The following is a 16,606-nucleotide window of genomic DNA, read 5'->3' on the forward strand; positions in this document are numbered from 1 at the left end:
TTTCCCCTGGGTCTCTCTAACATCTTTGTGCTTCTAATTGGTGCTGATCAGAACTGGAGGCAGCTGGCCAGCATCTCCAGAAGAACTGCACATTCTTGTCCTGTCTTTTCTATTGATTTTGGTCACATAAATCTAATTTTGAGTTTTCCCATTCATTGATTTCCTTTTATTTGTCATGGTCCCAGAGCCAAGCCATAACAAAGTGGGGGCTCGTCTAGGATTTGAACTCTGGACCTCAGGAGTCCGCCCCGGCTGTTACGAGTTGGGAAGACCACATGACACACATCACAGCGGATCAACGCTCCAGATGTACTGGGTGAGTGTGACTCCTGGAGTTTCAACCAGTGAACTTCTCTCTGTGATACTATAGGTGAGCTCCATGCTATAGTCTGGTTAGCTCCAGTAGCAACTGCCAGTGAACAACATTAGTTTAACATTCACTCTCATCCCTGTGAGTGAACATATGGAGAATCACAACATTAAAATATCTTTGGAATCTTCGAAGAGCACAAATTTATACTAAAGTTGAATATTTGATTTGATACACAGTTACACCATTAGAACAAACTTAATAGCTTACGTGAGAGGTTATAAAGGACCTGTTATGGAAAATTCACATTTTGTTCATTTTTGTACATCCATTTTGGGTCTCTATTGCTTCTAGAAACAGTCCAAATGCTAAATGATAATAATAAGTAAATGCAGTAATAATCCAATGCACAAATCAGAGTGATAATAATTTTGGATTCTGAAAGGGAGTTGAGGATAGTTGTTCAAAAAGGTTTTGCTGCCATCTGCTGACACAAACCCTCAAATGTCATGATGTATAGTGATATAAAAGTATTTGACCCATTACTGATTTTTTTGCTTTTTGTCACCCTTACATGCTTCAGGTCATCAAGGATTTTGTTAATATCAGACACAAATAAGCAGAGTAAAAGGAATAAGCAGCTTTCAAATGATAGCTTCGTTTATTAAAGTAAAAGCCAGTTTGCTTTGCTGGCAGCTACTGACATTACGAATGTGTGAGACTCTCAGTCTGCCTGTCTCTTCTAAAATATAAAAATATATAATATACTATGGCAAATTGAATTGAAGCACAATTTTATACATTATCTTCCATAGATTTCTTACAAAAGCAATACTGGTAATTGCTACTCTTTCCTGTGTGCAGAACTGAGGCAAATAGAGTTCAGAGTTAGAAATATCTTCCTCTTGTTTAATGAAGGGCAAGGCAGAGTGTGCAGGAAACGTTTCCATGATGTAGCAGAAGTAGCTGGAGAGAGGACAAAAACACAAAAAAAGCTTCATTAAGTAGAGCCTTCAACCATTCGAAGATAATAACACCCAGTCTGGTATCTATAATGCAGACATTTTATATCAGGAGATGAAAACACCACCATCCCCCTACCCTCATTTTCACACCCCTGCTGGGCTTTAGGATCTGAACACCTGTTTCACTGAGGAGCTACAAACAGACATGTTCCATCGCTTTGTTCAAACTAAACAAACACACACTTATATGGATTATTTCTGGGTCCTTCTGGGCTTTTATATTTATGCACGTAACAACTGACATTGGTACTGTTGAATGGAAATCGTTCTTTTTTTATTATAATTTCATTTTCGGTAATGTGAATCCCATGTTACTTGTCTGTTTTTTTGTTTACCATTTAATTAACATTGGATTAATTTTATGTTTTTGGAAGTTGTTTTTGGATTTGTAGTTATCAGAAGTGTCCTTTTTTTTTAATGCTACTCCGCATGATTCTTAACGGGGTTGTATGGAAAATGCTTTGGGAGGCGGGGAGGAAACAGCATATTGTCCTTTTGAATTTTCTCAAAAAAACCTGATGAATTCTCGCTCGTTGGTACGTTGCTGGAAGCGAACACAGGTACCGCTGGCGAATGCCCTCATGCCGGTCTCAACGGTCTGCCTCTCATAGCTGGTGAACTCTCGACCAATCACATAAGAAGCCACCACATAGTCGTTGGAGGCTTTGCTCCACAGGCAGCTGTTGTACCAGCACGTCATGGTGTTTCTGTTTTTAGGAAGCACTATGTCTCCTTCCAGCAGCATTTCGTCTGAGCCGTTGTTGGCGGTCAGAATCTTGGTGCTCATGTCCACAGTTACTTCTGCTCCTTCTTTCTTCTCTTCCTGCTAGAGGAAGAGCCTGAGAGGCTGAGCAGGAGCAGCACCAGGAGGTTGGTGGAGGGACTCATCTTCAGCGTCGATGTGGAAACTCAGGAGCTTCTGGAGAGAACTGCTGTGGAGAGACTCCTTGAAGCTTGATGTCTGCTTCTGTTCAGTCCAGGACATTTATACCGTCCTCTACAGGTGTGTCTGCAGGACGATTATAGGTGGTGGTCTCAAGTGCTTTCAACAAGCACTTGAAAAGTACTACTTTATACTAAATATTTACTCAAATCTATAGATCTAACATAACATTCTACAGAATAATCAATGCTAATATGTTTTTTTTTTTGCCAATAACCTTATTAGAGCTCACCACTACATCCGCCATCATCGGAGGCCATGCTAACTAGCCTTAGCGCGCACACTGCCTGAATCACAGTGTTAAGACTCCTTCCTGCCTTTGATTGGTTGTTTCTAACTAGAACTGGCACATGAGCTCGAATTATTTTTCATTATTTATTTTTCTCATTCTCTGCTGTCCAGACATTGTGACAATGTAAACGCCTATGTAATAAAAACTTTATATAAATATATAAAAGTCACATACAGCAGCTTCAAACATTTTCTGGCTAATTGATATCACAGAAAAGCAAACATCCAGCATTCTGTCTTCGGGGCCGCGACATTACTTAACTTCGCCCGCGTTTGATTATTTTGTGGTTTTCCTGAGCAAATGCATTATGACGCTCTTCTCAGTGTGACCCTCTTCTCTTGTGATTACGAGCCGTCCTAAAATAATGTCCTCAGTGGGCTTGCTCTGCTGCAGCAGGCACCGCGCTGGAGCCTAAATCACCGGAACAACTCCGAGAGACGCAGTGAGAAATGGACGCCCTGTCTGCTGAGTCCACACTTCACTTGATGGATCGTCCCTCCCTCAGATGCTATCGAATCAGTCCTGATCGGGCATCTTAATTGTTCGAGGATTATTACAAGAAAACAACAACAACAACAACAACAACAAAACTGCATTGTGGTGATGGTATTTGATCTCGGCACTCATTTATAAGAACGTGGTCCTTTAGGTATTTTTTTATTACTCCGTATTTTTATTTCTACTTTTTGACAAACAGTAGACTGAATGATAGACACTATTCGTTCATTTATTTATCTCAAGTGGATAAAAAAAAGAGGTAAAATAAATGTAGGTTACTCACCCTGCTTTGCACTACACCAGGCCTGAGTGTCAACATAGCCTAAAGCTCATATATAGGCCTTACTTAAGTTATAAAGGTTATATTCCTAAGAGATATCAAAAAAGGGACAAAAAAATGATTTGGTTGTCCAAGGTCAACAGTTTATTCATTATGTATTTCTTCGTTTGTTGTGTCGATGCATTTGGAAGCAAAAATAATTGCCAGATAAAATTACAGGGTTTCCAATGAGTCAGAAAAAAAAAAAGTGTGACGTTTTGAGTGAATAAACACACTTCAAAAACTCAAAGCCTTACCAAGTATTTTTGGTCCTCGTTTCTTAGTACACTTCAAATAAGACAAAACTAACTTGCAATGAACCTCACAGCAAGACATCGTAGCTCGTTTTAAGCCAATAATCCCTTAATATTCACAAAAAAGTAGTTCTAACTAGTTCCAGTAGCAGGGCATTTCACTTATAACAAGACATTTTTCCCATGTTATGAGTGAAATAATTTTATGAGTGATAAACTCAGGAGTAGCTCAGTGATTCAGCGTAGGAGTCGGTTGGAAAGTGAGGGAGCTACAGCACCCCCTTGTGGATATCATAAAAAAAACATGTTAATAGTGTGCAACAAAAAACAGATTGTCAAAAAATTATTTCCCCATCAATTTTGTTTATTCAATGAAAAGAACTGTAGAAAAACACAGATCTATAGATTTCCTTCCTACTGCATCATGCGAGAACATTTTCTGAATGCATAGAAACAAATTTGTGACCGGGGCAATCTAGTGGTCCTGTTTTTGATGTTGACGTATTTTTGACAACAAACAACTATTTTTATTTTTTGTGTTTAAGGCTGTCATAAATAAAAATGTTAGGAAAATAAATCATACAAGTTACATCCGATTAGCCCACTAGGGGGCAGCAGGGCTCCGACCAGCAGGTGTTTTCTGCATAACAGCCATATTCCGCTGGTCCCTCCTTCAGGCATCAAGTCATTTCAATTCAGGTTACCTAACATATATCATCTAAAGCAGGGGTCTCAAACTCAATTTCCCAGGGGGCCGCTGGAGGTAGAGTCTGGGTGAGGCTGGGCCGCATCGGGTTTTCCACAAGAAAAGCTCTTACAAAAACATTCCAATGTTATCAAATGTCTTTATTTTTATTTTTTAAACACAAAATAAGATGAAAAAAATTAATCAGTAATAAATAAATAAAATATAATAATAACACAGCAGCTATAGAAGACTAGATAAATGTAATTATTATAATTCAGATTCAAAAGGCTGTATTAACAGTTCTTTAACCTTTAACTTTCTGAACATGAATGGAACATTGAACATAAACTGTTATGAATATAACAGTTTATAAACTGTTTCTTCTGCCTACTTCTTACTGCTAGAGGTCTGGCAGCGCTTCCTCTCGCATAGCTGAGCCACATTTGGCTTAAGGGAGGAGGCAGTTGAGACCCTAAGTAGAGCTTGAAGATGCTCGTCAGTAAGTCTGGACCTGTACTTGGACTTATTGAAGTTCAAGGTAGAGAAGAGCTTTGACAAGTATGTGCTCCCAAAAGACGCATGGTCCGCTTGAACATTTGGGAAAGCTCAGGGAAGCTGGGTGGCAATTCTCTCAAAATTGCCCAAGCTTGTCTGTTTTTCCACTCACCTCCCTGAACTTGGCTTTGAGTTCAGAGAGGCACTCTTGGTCAATGAGCTCCATTTGAAGCACTGTGATTGGTAAGTTAGTTCAGCTCCGCACACAACACTGAAAAGTGCCAATCATATCAAACTCGCGGGCAGTGTTGGTATAGTTACTTTGAAAAAGTAACTTTAATCGGACTACTGATTACTCCTTGAAAAAGTAACTTAGTTAGATTACTGACTACTTGATTTGGAAAGTAACTAAGTTACACTAAAAGTAACTTTTTAGTTACTTTCAGCAGCTGCTAACAACAAGCTCCACCTCCTGTGAAAATAACATTGAGCTTTGCCAAAACTTTTTTGTAAGCTATTTTATAATGGCAACATCAACAATGTGTCTCCACTGATAAGGTTGAACTGAAGAGGAGATTGTAGAAAAATAAAAAACGTGAGTAATTTGTGTGGTCCACTGTTGTCTGGAAAACTCTAAGAAGGATTTTAAAGCCCCCCCCCTCCCCTCCCCCCCAGCCTCCAGGTTCTGCGTTACGGCCCTGCATTTGGTGTCACTGCGCACAGATCTCCTTCTGCAGCTCACAGCTCAGATGGCTGCACAGATTTGCGACACTTATCTTAGTATTAATAATTAGAATTAAGTTGCCATTATAATCATTGCCAACTACGGACACGTTCATTCGTGGCTGTTTTCACGTTTTTTGCGCTGTTCATATTAGTCTCGATATTTGTAGTTTTCTGGAGCGCAACGCGAAGCTCGACGTCATTCAGAGGTAAAACATTAACTTGACATTAACAAAGACACAGCGGGACGGATCATCTGAGAAATGATGAACAGGAGAGACTGACTAAAACTACCTTAATGACAAACAAATTCTGGGATTTATTATGAGTCTCTGATTATTCCCAAGCCCAAATGAGCAACTTCACGTTCAAAAACGACCCCAAAAAGCGCAACCCGCCGCTCATTAAATCGGCAAGCGACTTTAAAAAATGAAGCCCAAAGCCGTTTATAATAATCGGACTTGGCGACAGAAACTGAAAATAGTTCCAGTTTTTCCACCAACAAAATGCGCATCTCCCTCCATTGTTTACATTTCTGTTGCATAGAGACGTCGGTCACTCGACAAGACGAGTAGAGGAAATACGATTAAATAACAAAAGAAGATAGTAACGCAAAAATGATTTTGATAAGTAACTGTAGTCTGACTACTGGATTTGAAATAGCAACGCGTTAGATTACTCGTTACTGAAAAAAGTGGTCAGTAACGCATTACAAATTAACGCGTTACTGACATCACTGCTCGCGGGCCACACTAACATTAAACTTTCATATTAAGGTGGGGGCCACAAACTATCGTCCCGAGGGCCGCAGTTGGCCCGCGGGCCGCGAGTCTGAGACCCCTGATCTAAAGGCACTTCACAAAAAATATAAAAATAAATAAATAACTGACGCCATTGACGACCACTGCAGGCCTGAAGAGATCAAAACAAGTACCATAATGCTTCTGTAGGCCTATTTCCAGAAGTAAATACAGTAAACACATGTAAATATTTGAAACAAACATATCAAACATAGAAAATGGCAAAAATCCTTTGAATCAGAATTGAAAACTGAGATCACATTCATAACCTCCAATTACCGATAAAGCAATCGGAAGTTACGTGACTCAAAATTATATTGAGTCGCATAAGGTTCGTCACATTATGTGACTCAAAGATGGCATACTAATAAATGCAATAAGATGTTTTTGAACCTTATTTAAAAAAAAAATTTCTGCTCACAGCTAAATAAAATACAACATTAAAGATTAAAATATACTGGCCAATAAAAAAATAATGCAGGAATGTGGTCTTAATTAAAAGTATGTTTAAAACTTGCTTCATTTGCCAAAAGCTACTATTAATCTGAAAAACAAAACCAAAACAAAAAGCCGATGGGAACGTAAGCTGTTTAAAATATGAGAGCGCAGCAGACTCTCTGGGTGCTAATGCAGCATCCCGGATGTAGGGAAGCAACATCCAGTCATCGTACGTACTGGAAGCCGTCATCCATACATGCGCAGCTACGTAGGCTGACATCCACCGAGAGGACTGGTGAGGAGGAGGAGGAAGAAGAAGAAGAGAAGGAAGAGGAGATGTCTGTGACGGTCTCTGTGTTTGTGTTCTCCTGGGCGGACTGTGCTCCTCTCCGCATCCCCGGCCCCAGAGACGCTCCGTTCGGAAGAGACGCCTTCAGTCCGGCTTCTTCTCGCAGCGTCGCGCGGCTTCACCGGCCATCCTAACCAAATGCTCTCCGCCGGACCGGACCCGCTCAGTTTCACGCCGACCGACCCCAGCGGAGCCTGAGCTCGAAGGATGCAGGTGAAAAGCCAGATCTGCACCGAGAGGAGCAGCACGGACGACCCGGAGCAGGATGACAACCAGAAGAAGACCTCCTGCTTTTCCAACATCAAGATTTTCCTGGTGGCGGAATGCGCGCTCATGTTGGCACAGGGCACCGTGGGCGCCTATCTGGTGAGTTCAGACATGTCCGTCTGATGACGGAGGGTCACAGGCGGAACGATGCGGCACCTCATCCGGTGCCATATTATTCCCCATCCCATTACCATAATGACATCCTTCAGTAAACACGGCTATTGATTGATGGCTTGCTGCTTCATCCATCAGGGCCTGCTTGTGTGCGTGTGTGTATGTTTTTTGTGTATGTGTGTGTGTGTGTGTGTGTGTGTGTGTGTGTGTGTGTGTCTGTGTACTATACAGCGCCAGTGTGCTCCACGTTTTTTGGGGAACATATCTCTATGCGTCTGTGGACAATGTGGAAGCAGGTTATGAAATTGGGGGTTCGTCCATTCGGCTCTTGCTGCTCTCTGCACAGAAATGCCTCGGTAAATAATGCAGGAGGCTTTTCACAGGCCCAGGAGATGACGTGATCTCCACAACACAGGACACAAGAAATTTTTCTTTTCTTCATTAGCACCACATTTCCTCTGACAGCCTCTCCCCAGCCCGTCTCATTGCTCTGGTATTAATAGACCAGCAGCAGCTTGTTCCAAGTAGTGAAGAAAATGGCTAAAAAAATAAAACTAGAGGCAGAGAGTTTATGACCTCTGGCAGAATTCATATTTCATCCCACATAATCCAAAATCTCCGATGTCATTTTAAGTTGTTAGTGAAGCCTCATCCTCTCCAATGGATCATCTAACAACTTCCTGGAATTTGCTATAGTTATTTATTTATTTATTTTTTATTTTTTGGTTTGTCCTCTGATAACTTTCGACATAGTCTGATTACTGTACTGCCTGTTCGGTGCAAGATTTTATTAAGGACAAGGACACTTTTTTTTTTAGCTGTATCTCAGTGCATCCTGCAGTACGAACTATTAGAACCGAGTCAAGCATGTTCACCATGACAACAGGGCAGGGCTGTCCAAACTTTTTGAAACGTGAGCCTAAAATGTTAAATTGTTAAAAGTAGTTCTGAGCCACAAAAACTACGTCCCTTTTGTTACGAAAAATGCAACATTTCTTTTGTAAAAACAAACTAAATACACAATATCTTTTTTATAGATGTACTTTAGGCTACAAGAGCATGATGTGAGTCCCTCTTTTTTGTTGTTTTTCTTTTTTAGTGCAGTTAATACTAGCCCAGTAAAGGTTACTGGATGTTGTACTATCATGTTACAAGAAATGAAAAGAAGAATGTGGTTATTAAAAGATAATTAGATTGTGTGCTGCTTAAGTTTTCTAGTTTTTGTTTTAAGCATATCACCATCAACAGTCTGCACTGACGTTCTAAGCTAACACACCTAAACCGGTTTAATTTCATCGTTGTGCAGTAACTGGAATGACTTAAGATAACGGGTTTCCACGTAATCTTCTAGTAAAGTCAACTATTTTAGGTCACTAGTGTGGTGAAATAAATCTGTGCCATGAATTTTGGACAAGGGCTACAAATGGTCCCTGGGATGCACTTTGGAGACCCCTGATTTATGATGTTTTATTCCAGAATGCTGGTGTGTATTTCAGTAAAATGACATCCTATCACATGTGTTCTTTCTGTAGGGTAATGCATGTCCAGGGCTGACACAATAACTCATTTTGCTAAATGATAGATTGTCCCAGATTACTGATAATATTGTTGTTTTGAGACCCTTTTCAAGTAATAAGTAATATAATGGTAACGGCACAACAACACAAGAGGACATTCTCAAAGACCAACAAACTTTAAATTCTATTGAATATTTAACACTGGAACTGGAAAACATTTTAGATATCCAAAAATAAAAAGACACAACAACAGGAGCAACAAATAAGATTAATTTTGAAGTCTGAAAGACAAAATTGTCCTTCCAAAAAAAGAGTTGATTGAGACCAATGGACCAGATTTAAGACTTTAGTTATACGGTTCTTTTGGTAGAAAGAGAGAGAAAAGAGAAAAATAAAAAATCATGCAAATGGAACTTATTGTGATTGTTTTAATTTATCAGGAATGCTGCCCAGACCATCATACTACCACCACTATGTTTGAGGCTTGATGTGATGTTCTAGGCAGCGCTGTGTTAGTTTTATGCCATAATGGGACACAATTAGCAAAAAGGTCCACTTTTATCTCATCAATCCAGAGTTTTCCCCCCCCAAATGTGTTTGGGATCATCAATATGTTCTTTGAGAAATATGAGACAAGCCATTGTGTTCTTTTTGGTCAGTAGTGGAATTACCATTTGAACTCTTTCTGAGGCACGTTCCACTGAACGATTCACTTTCTGATTACTGAATCGTGAACATCAATCTTACCTGAGGCAAGTGAGGCTTGAAGGAGATTTCTGAGTGACCTCCGGAATGAATTATTGCAGCAGTTTTGGTAGACTTGTCACTCCTAAGAAGGTTTACCACTGTTCTCTGGATAATGGCTCTCACTGTGGTTCATTGTAATCCCAAAGGCTTTCTAACCCGTTCCTAAACGATGACAAAACCTGTTTCTTTTCTGGTTAAGTCTTATTCATGACTTAGGTCTAATCTTTAATCTTCTAATTGAACTAATATTAAAAACAACTCCTGACCTGCCATGAAACCCGAGGTTTACCAAATGTTAGAGCCATAAATAGGAAATATTTAAGTTATTTGTATGATGGTTTGTTTTTTATTTTAGTATATTTAGTAAGAAGACTGATATTTGTTCAGACTATTTTCATTGTGAAATTTAGTTTTATTTTTAAAGGCTTGCTTCCTGTCAAGCCATATATTGTATTAGATATTTTTGAGGGATTACTTAGACACGGAGCAATACAGTTTTTGACCGTGAAAGCTGTGTTTTTTGTGTAAACTGATATGTTTTGTAAAAGGAAAAAGAAGAATTGAAGACTGATGTATTGTCATTTTTGTATTTTCATTTTTTGCTATATTTTTTACAGATAAAGATTTTTTATTTTTTATTAAACTTCACGGTTTGCACGTGCCCTTTACTTCCAGTGTCTAAGGAATGACACAGATGTTGGATCTGTTGCCATAACACCAAGCTACATACTTCACACATACTGAATATTGTATTTAGCATAATTTTACTCCATGTCACAAAATATGTTCTTATTGAAAAACATTCAATTCGACTTGAAAATGGATTCTATGAACCATTACTAATTAACAATTACTATGGTTAAATACACAGAGACTGTGTGCGACAAAGTCACAAGAATGGTTCTAGCTAACACCTGTAACACTCATTGTTTATCTGTTTTCCTGCTAGGTAAGTGTTCTGACGACTCTCGAGAGACGTTTTAACCTCCAGAGTGCCGATGTGGGCGTCATTGCCAGCAGCTTTGAAATCGGCAACCTGGCCCTGATCCTGTTCGTCAGCTACTTCGGCGCCAAGGCCCACCGGCCCCGGCTGATTGGCTGTGGGGGGATTGTCATGGCATTGGGGGCGCTGCTCTCAGCTCTGCCAGAGTTTTTGACTCATCAGTATGAGTACGAGGCAGGGGACTCGTGGCATGCCGAGGACGGCAGGGTCATCTGCTCCAACAAAACCAGGTCAGAGAATCGGGACTCTGGTTTTAACTGCGGCAACCGAGCCAACACCAACATGATGTACCTTCTGCTCATCGGAGCTCAGGTTCTGCTCGGCATCGGGGCCACTCCCGTCCAGCCTCTGGGAGTGTCATACATCGATGACCATGTCCACAAAAAGGACTCTTCATTGTATATAGGTGAGTCACTTTAAGGATACAAAATGATAGTCAAGTGTTTGTTTTGGTACATGATGGGATTGTAAGGCAGATAAAAATATTATTCAAAAACTGGATCAAAGTTTTTTTCTGCTGGGTCTTGTACTTTTGACATCTGTCCTTTCATTCTCCTACAAAGTCGTAAACACATTGTAAGGAATTCCAAGGCACTCCCTTGACATATATAGGGGTAGACTGTATCCCACCTCCCAAATGACATATCTCCACTCCCTCTATAAAGCTGTTCACAGCTACCAGGTCAGGTGAGGGTCAGAGCGTAAAGAGCAGCACCTATATGACTTTAGGCTAGTTCCTAACCCATTTAATCAATTTCTATCCTATAATTTCTCGTGATTGAGACCACAAGGTACTTGAACACTTCCAATTAAGGTAAAGACTGACTCCACTGGTTCATTGGTCAGCTGTTAAGACTGACTCAAAGACTGACTCCACTGGTTCATTGGTCAGCTGTTAAGACTGACTCAAAAACTGACTCCACTGGTTCATTGGTCAGCTGTTTAGACTGACTCAAAAACTGACTCCATTGGTTCGTTGGTCAGCTGTTAAGTTGTCAGCTAGATGGACTCAACCTTTCATCAGTTGAGAACCTTGGCTGCAGACTCAGAGTCTCTGGGTGTGTTGCACATTGATGACCACATCCACAATAAGTATTCTTCATTGTATATAGGTGAGTTACTCAAAGGGTATGAAATGAAAGTTGAGTCTGCTTTGGCACACCATGGAATTGCAAGATACACAAAAAAATATTAGCCCAAAAGTGGATGCAACCTTTTTTTTTCTTGTGAGTCTTTTGACCCTCCTCCATTCACCCCCAAACAACGTCCTAAACACATTGTGATTGTAATTAGTCCCCTCCACCTCCCTAATTAAATACCTCCCCATCCTCTCTATAAACATTTGCTGAATTCGGTTTTGCAGTACACGCACCAAGCTGTGTTCTTTTCTATTTAGCTTATAGAGATTCCACACTTTTGACACTTTTTGTCTATTTCTTGGTGATGCTTCTTTCTGTTCGTCGCCGTCTATCTGCTAATAGCACTTAGCCTTCGTCAAAAGCTCGCTGGCAGAAGTGAGAGCGCAACACAGATAATTATCCATCCAGAACACAAGGCGCTAAATGTTAAAACGTAATTTAAAGAAGCCTAGAAGAATTTCGAACATCGAGGGTCCTCCGATGAATCGCTACAGCCTTAGACTCAACCTCTCACCTGTTGGGAACCTCGATTTCAGACTCAGGGGAGCTGACACTCATCCTGCCTATGTACACTGATTGTGGAGAATTGATTATTACAACCTTGTTGCTTCATGGTTATATGGAAGCGAAAGAAAAAAAAAAGAAAGAAATTCCTCATTAAATTCTGAGTAGTGTTTTATGCCTGTTTTGTTCTGGAGAAGAACCGTGTTTTTAATAGTCCCAAGAGCTAGACGCAGCAGTGCCTGATGGGTCCCTTCAGGTGCTTTTATGGTTTGACACAGACGCCGTGTGATGCTGCCAGCATCGGATGCTGATCGCACACCTGCAGCTTTATGACTTAAAAGGTCGAGTTACATACTGCATCATCATCACCGTGCAGGACGTAGCCATTAGCAAATCGTTGCACATTATCAGAAACTGCTCAGGTAGACTTTGGCCTGCCTGCTTCCTTTTCAGGAGCATAAATTTTGTAAAGGAAATCTGCATCGCCGCACCGGCTGCGGCAGCCAGGACTGATGTGTCAGGGCAGGTTGGTTTTATAATGTTGGCGCCTGATTCTAAGTTTACCATCTGCTGTGTGTGCAAAATGAGGAAAATTGTTTCCTAGCCTTTCGACTGCATTTTGTTTATTTGGCAACCACAGCTAAAGCTAAACATGCCCTGCTCTTAGTAGGTATCAGTGATCAGCATGGAGTTGGATGTTTTTGCCTCCAGTAGCAAAACAGGGGTTACACGAGGTCTTCAAACACTGCTCATGTTGCATTTTCTTTTCTGCTTTTTTTTTTTTTAATTCAAGCCTCTTTACTCTGATACCGCAAAAGGAAATCCTTTGTAACCAACTGCTTTCAGAAGTCAGCTAATTAGTAAATTATAGATTTAATGATGCACAACATATCGGCGCTAACATCGGTATTGACTGATATTGGTCATTTTTTAACATATCGGTATCGGCCCAAGACATAAACTGGGCAGATATTTACATCTATATTTTCGTCTTGTTGCTGTTTGCTTGTGCAGGTGAAGAGGAGGATGGTCATGTGATATTTCTTTGGTCATGCGAGAGTGATGCGGTACTATTGTGATAACGGTATAAGGAATGATAAAAATGATTTATTACACCCTTTTTAGGTAACTGTACAACTGTGACTGTGTGTCGCGGTAATCATAACCCCACAAACACAAATTATCCTCTTAGAAAAAAAAAAATCTAATTTGTAAGGAGCTTCTTTATGACACCAGTCATATAAAGATGTATGATTTTCATCACGGTATTTTTTGGTATTTATTCATGCTTTCATTGAACAAACAGTGGGGAAAATAGTAAAACTATCAATCTTGACAATAAGGGCAGTTTGGGAGGCTTTGAAACACCATTGGCTGGAATTTATAGTGACGACAGTAAATGAAAATTTATCATGATTCATGATAATCGATACGATAAATGCCCACCCCACACTATGCTTTTTAGAACTATTTTGAGAGAAATCATTTGGAGCAATATGTTCTTTTCCTTCCAGCTCATTTGCGTTGACCTGAAAGGTGGTTCCACGAGGCACGGCGTCTGGAAGCCTAACGATATAACTGTAAAAGTTATTGAAAAGCATTTTATGGTTTTCTTTTACTGCACAATTATGGGAGGTACTGTAAGTTGAAAATAAAAAAACAAGTGGAATCCTGCACAGGCAAAGTTAGGAAGAATATTGTGTACTGTGCTTTGCTTGCAGTCATATAGTTTAGGTTCCCAGGAGGAAAGCAATTTCTGCGAACATCAGCAAACTTTCCCAGGCTGGCAGTAGAGCACTGACTTACAGTAACAACTAGGAGGCTGACATAACGTGCATAATAGGCTGTCTGTCAACGTTACCTAGGTAACAGTCGAGAGACAGCGCTGTGTGCCGTTCCCGTCTTCATGCAGCTCAGCAGCCTGCCATTAGCGGATAGCCATCAGAGTAAGTAGAGGGAAGGAGAAAGAAAGAAAAAGAGGGGGTAAAAATCCAAAGTTGTTTCTCCATTCTTTAAATAAAACTGTATCGTCGAAGCCAGAAGTTTCAGACAGAGTCTTTCTAGTGTGTCAATCTGACAAATCAAGTTCTGGGAACCAGTCGCTAGATTTGAATTTGCTCTCTCAGCATCTTTTACACAATATTTGTTGGTTGTTTTCATCAGCTTCGCCATCAGATCACACAAATATAGGAGCCTCTGTATTTTGTTTTTCTTTTTTTTCTTGCTGTGTATCATTTATTTGTTCATCAGGAGATCATACATACATTGACATTACATACATTTTACAAAGCTTACATGACTTCTCCGATTTTTTGTTTTCTTTTTTACACAGTTTTTTTTCCCCTTCCCTCTTCCTTCTCTCCTTTTCTTTCCCTCTTCCCTTCCCTTTCCCCGTAGCGAACACAAGAGCCTCTGTATTTTTGGATCAAGTTCCATTAAAAATATATATATATAAAAAAAGGGAAGGCAATACAGGACGGACTAGGGTTTCCTTATATGAAGATGCATAATAAAGAAAATATTTAAGACTTCAGCACTCAGCAGACAACACTGAACACCGCATGCACCTGGTGGAGTTTATTTAGCGAAACATATTTAATTCATATGGGCATTTGATTTGCACCGTTAAATACGGACGTACAGTTAGCCCCAAAATTATTCAAGCCACTCTCTGATGCTGATTTAGAACTACTTTCATTCGACTAAACAATTTGTTTTTGACAGACAATGAGACTAAAACAATGTAAAAATAGGGATTAAAAATGTCATATCAAAAAATACTTTGACACCTTCCTAAAATAACAGACTAAGTCACATTTTTGCCAAAAATGTTTTTTTCTTTGGCCTAAATGATCCCTATGCAAAATAGAGGTACTAATTTTATTGCCAAATTCACTTTTGGGAAAATATAACTTAGGCCACATTTTCAGGAAGACAATGGCTTATAAATGGGGAAAAAAAAATCTTTATCAATACTATTGGACTCAAACCCTTCCCATAACTGATGAAGTCCAAGTCTTTGTTGCCATCACCCTAATCTTTAGCTTCTGCCACCGATTATTTATTAGACTCACGTCAGGATTGTGGCCAGTTCACATTCTAAAATACATAAATTATTAATAATTTTTTTAGCTTTACATCATGCTATAGTGTTATCTCAACATCCAAAGCATACCGGCATTGTTGCCTTGATTCTTTCACCCATGTTTGAGAAATCCTCCCGTGGCAACAAGTGGGACCTGGATGCAACTCCTCCTCTGAGCTGAAGCTCCCAAGCTTCCGCCTCATAACACAGCCCTGCCCTGCGACTACCCCAATTAGTTCCTTCAGACTAGCCAAGGGCAGTTAGCAGACACTGGGTGGAACTGTGCATCTGCTGAGCTCGTTATATGAGCCACTTCTCAGTGCATCGCTAGTAAAAACATTGTTAAAAGGTTAATAGAGGAGAGATGTTGTGATGACTTCCTGAAGGTGAAATTTCATAACCAACAGGAGTTTTTAACAGTGACCCAATTCCAAGAAGTTAAATAATGAAATAAAATTTCTTTTAAGTCATGTTTGATACACTCATATATAGCATTGCTTTAACAACTGCAGCTAACATAGTTACTTGATTGTGGTGGGAAAATGGAAAATACATGATACTGCCCCTTTAAAGAACTGAAAGCACTTGGTTGCCATTTTCTCAATCTGCCCTGGCTGTAATCTCCTCAATCTCTCCCTTCAACACAAATATAACAAGCATCAATCCATTCTCACCACCACCCGCAGTCCGTTCCATGTTTTTGTGTGTTATCCGATCCACCCGGTACGTTGATCGCCATGGCTACATCTTGTGGTGGTGCTGCTGTTGAGGTGCCAAAATTGCGTTGTCGTCTAGAAAGTCGTATGTGCATGCTCTGTTTTTTCTGCCACCACCGCTTATAAACGGCGTTGTTTGACGAGCTCGATGTGTGAAAGCCGAGTCGCCCTGAGTAAAAACCACATGATAGGAGCAGTTGGGTTCAAGTCAGCAAAAACCTACCCAGCTGATTAAATACAAAAGCAGCAGCTCTGGAGGAAGGAACGGGATGGGATGATCGAAGACGAGGCTGCTCTTTAGAGATCGCATCTTCACCCTCATGGATCAATGCAGCCTGAATGAGACAAAGAGGACAAGAAACACTCCAGGGTAATCAGGT

The 16,606-nt window shown here is 40.2% G+C and overlaps 1 protein-coding gene across 1 annotated transcript in view; it reads left to right on the forward strand.

The window, feature by feature from the left end:
* Nucleotides 1-6,843: 6,843 nt before the first annotated feature.
* The window catches only part of LOC122846110 (solute carrier organic anion transporter family member 3A1-like), a 28,550-nt gene continuing 18,787 nt past the window's right edge, over nucleotides 6,844-16,606 (forward strand). Inside the window, exons 1-2 of the mRNA XM_044142878.1 lie at nucleotides 6,844-7,500; nucleotides 10,729-11,188. Coding sequence (XP_043998813.1) covers nucleotides 7,342-7,500; nucleotides 10,729-11,188 — 619 coding nt within the window. The 5' untranslated portion in view covers nucleotides 6,844-7,341. The remainder of the gene's footprint in view (nucleotides 7,501-10,728; nucleotides 11,189-16,606) is intronic.

This window comes from Gambusia affinis, linkage group LG02 (assembly GCF_019740435.1).
Source record: "Gambusia affinis linkage group LG02, SWU_Gaff_1.0, whole genome shotgun sequence".
Taxonomy (NCBI): Eukaryota; Metazoa; Chordata; class Actinopteri; order Cyprinodontiformes; family Poeciliidae; genus Gambusia; species Gambusia affinis.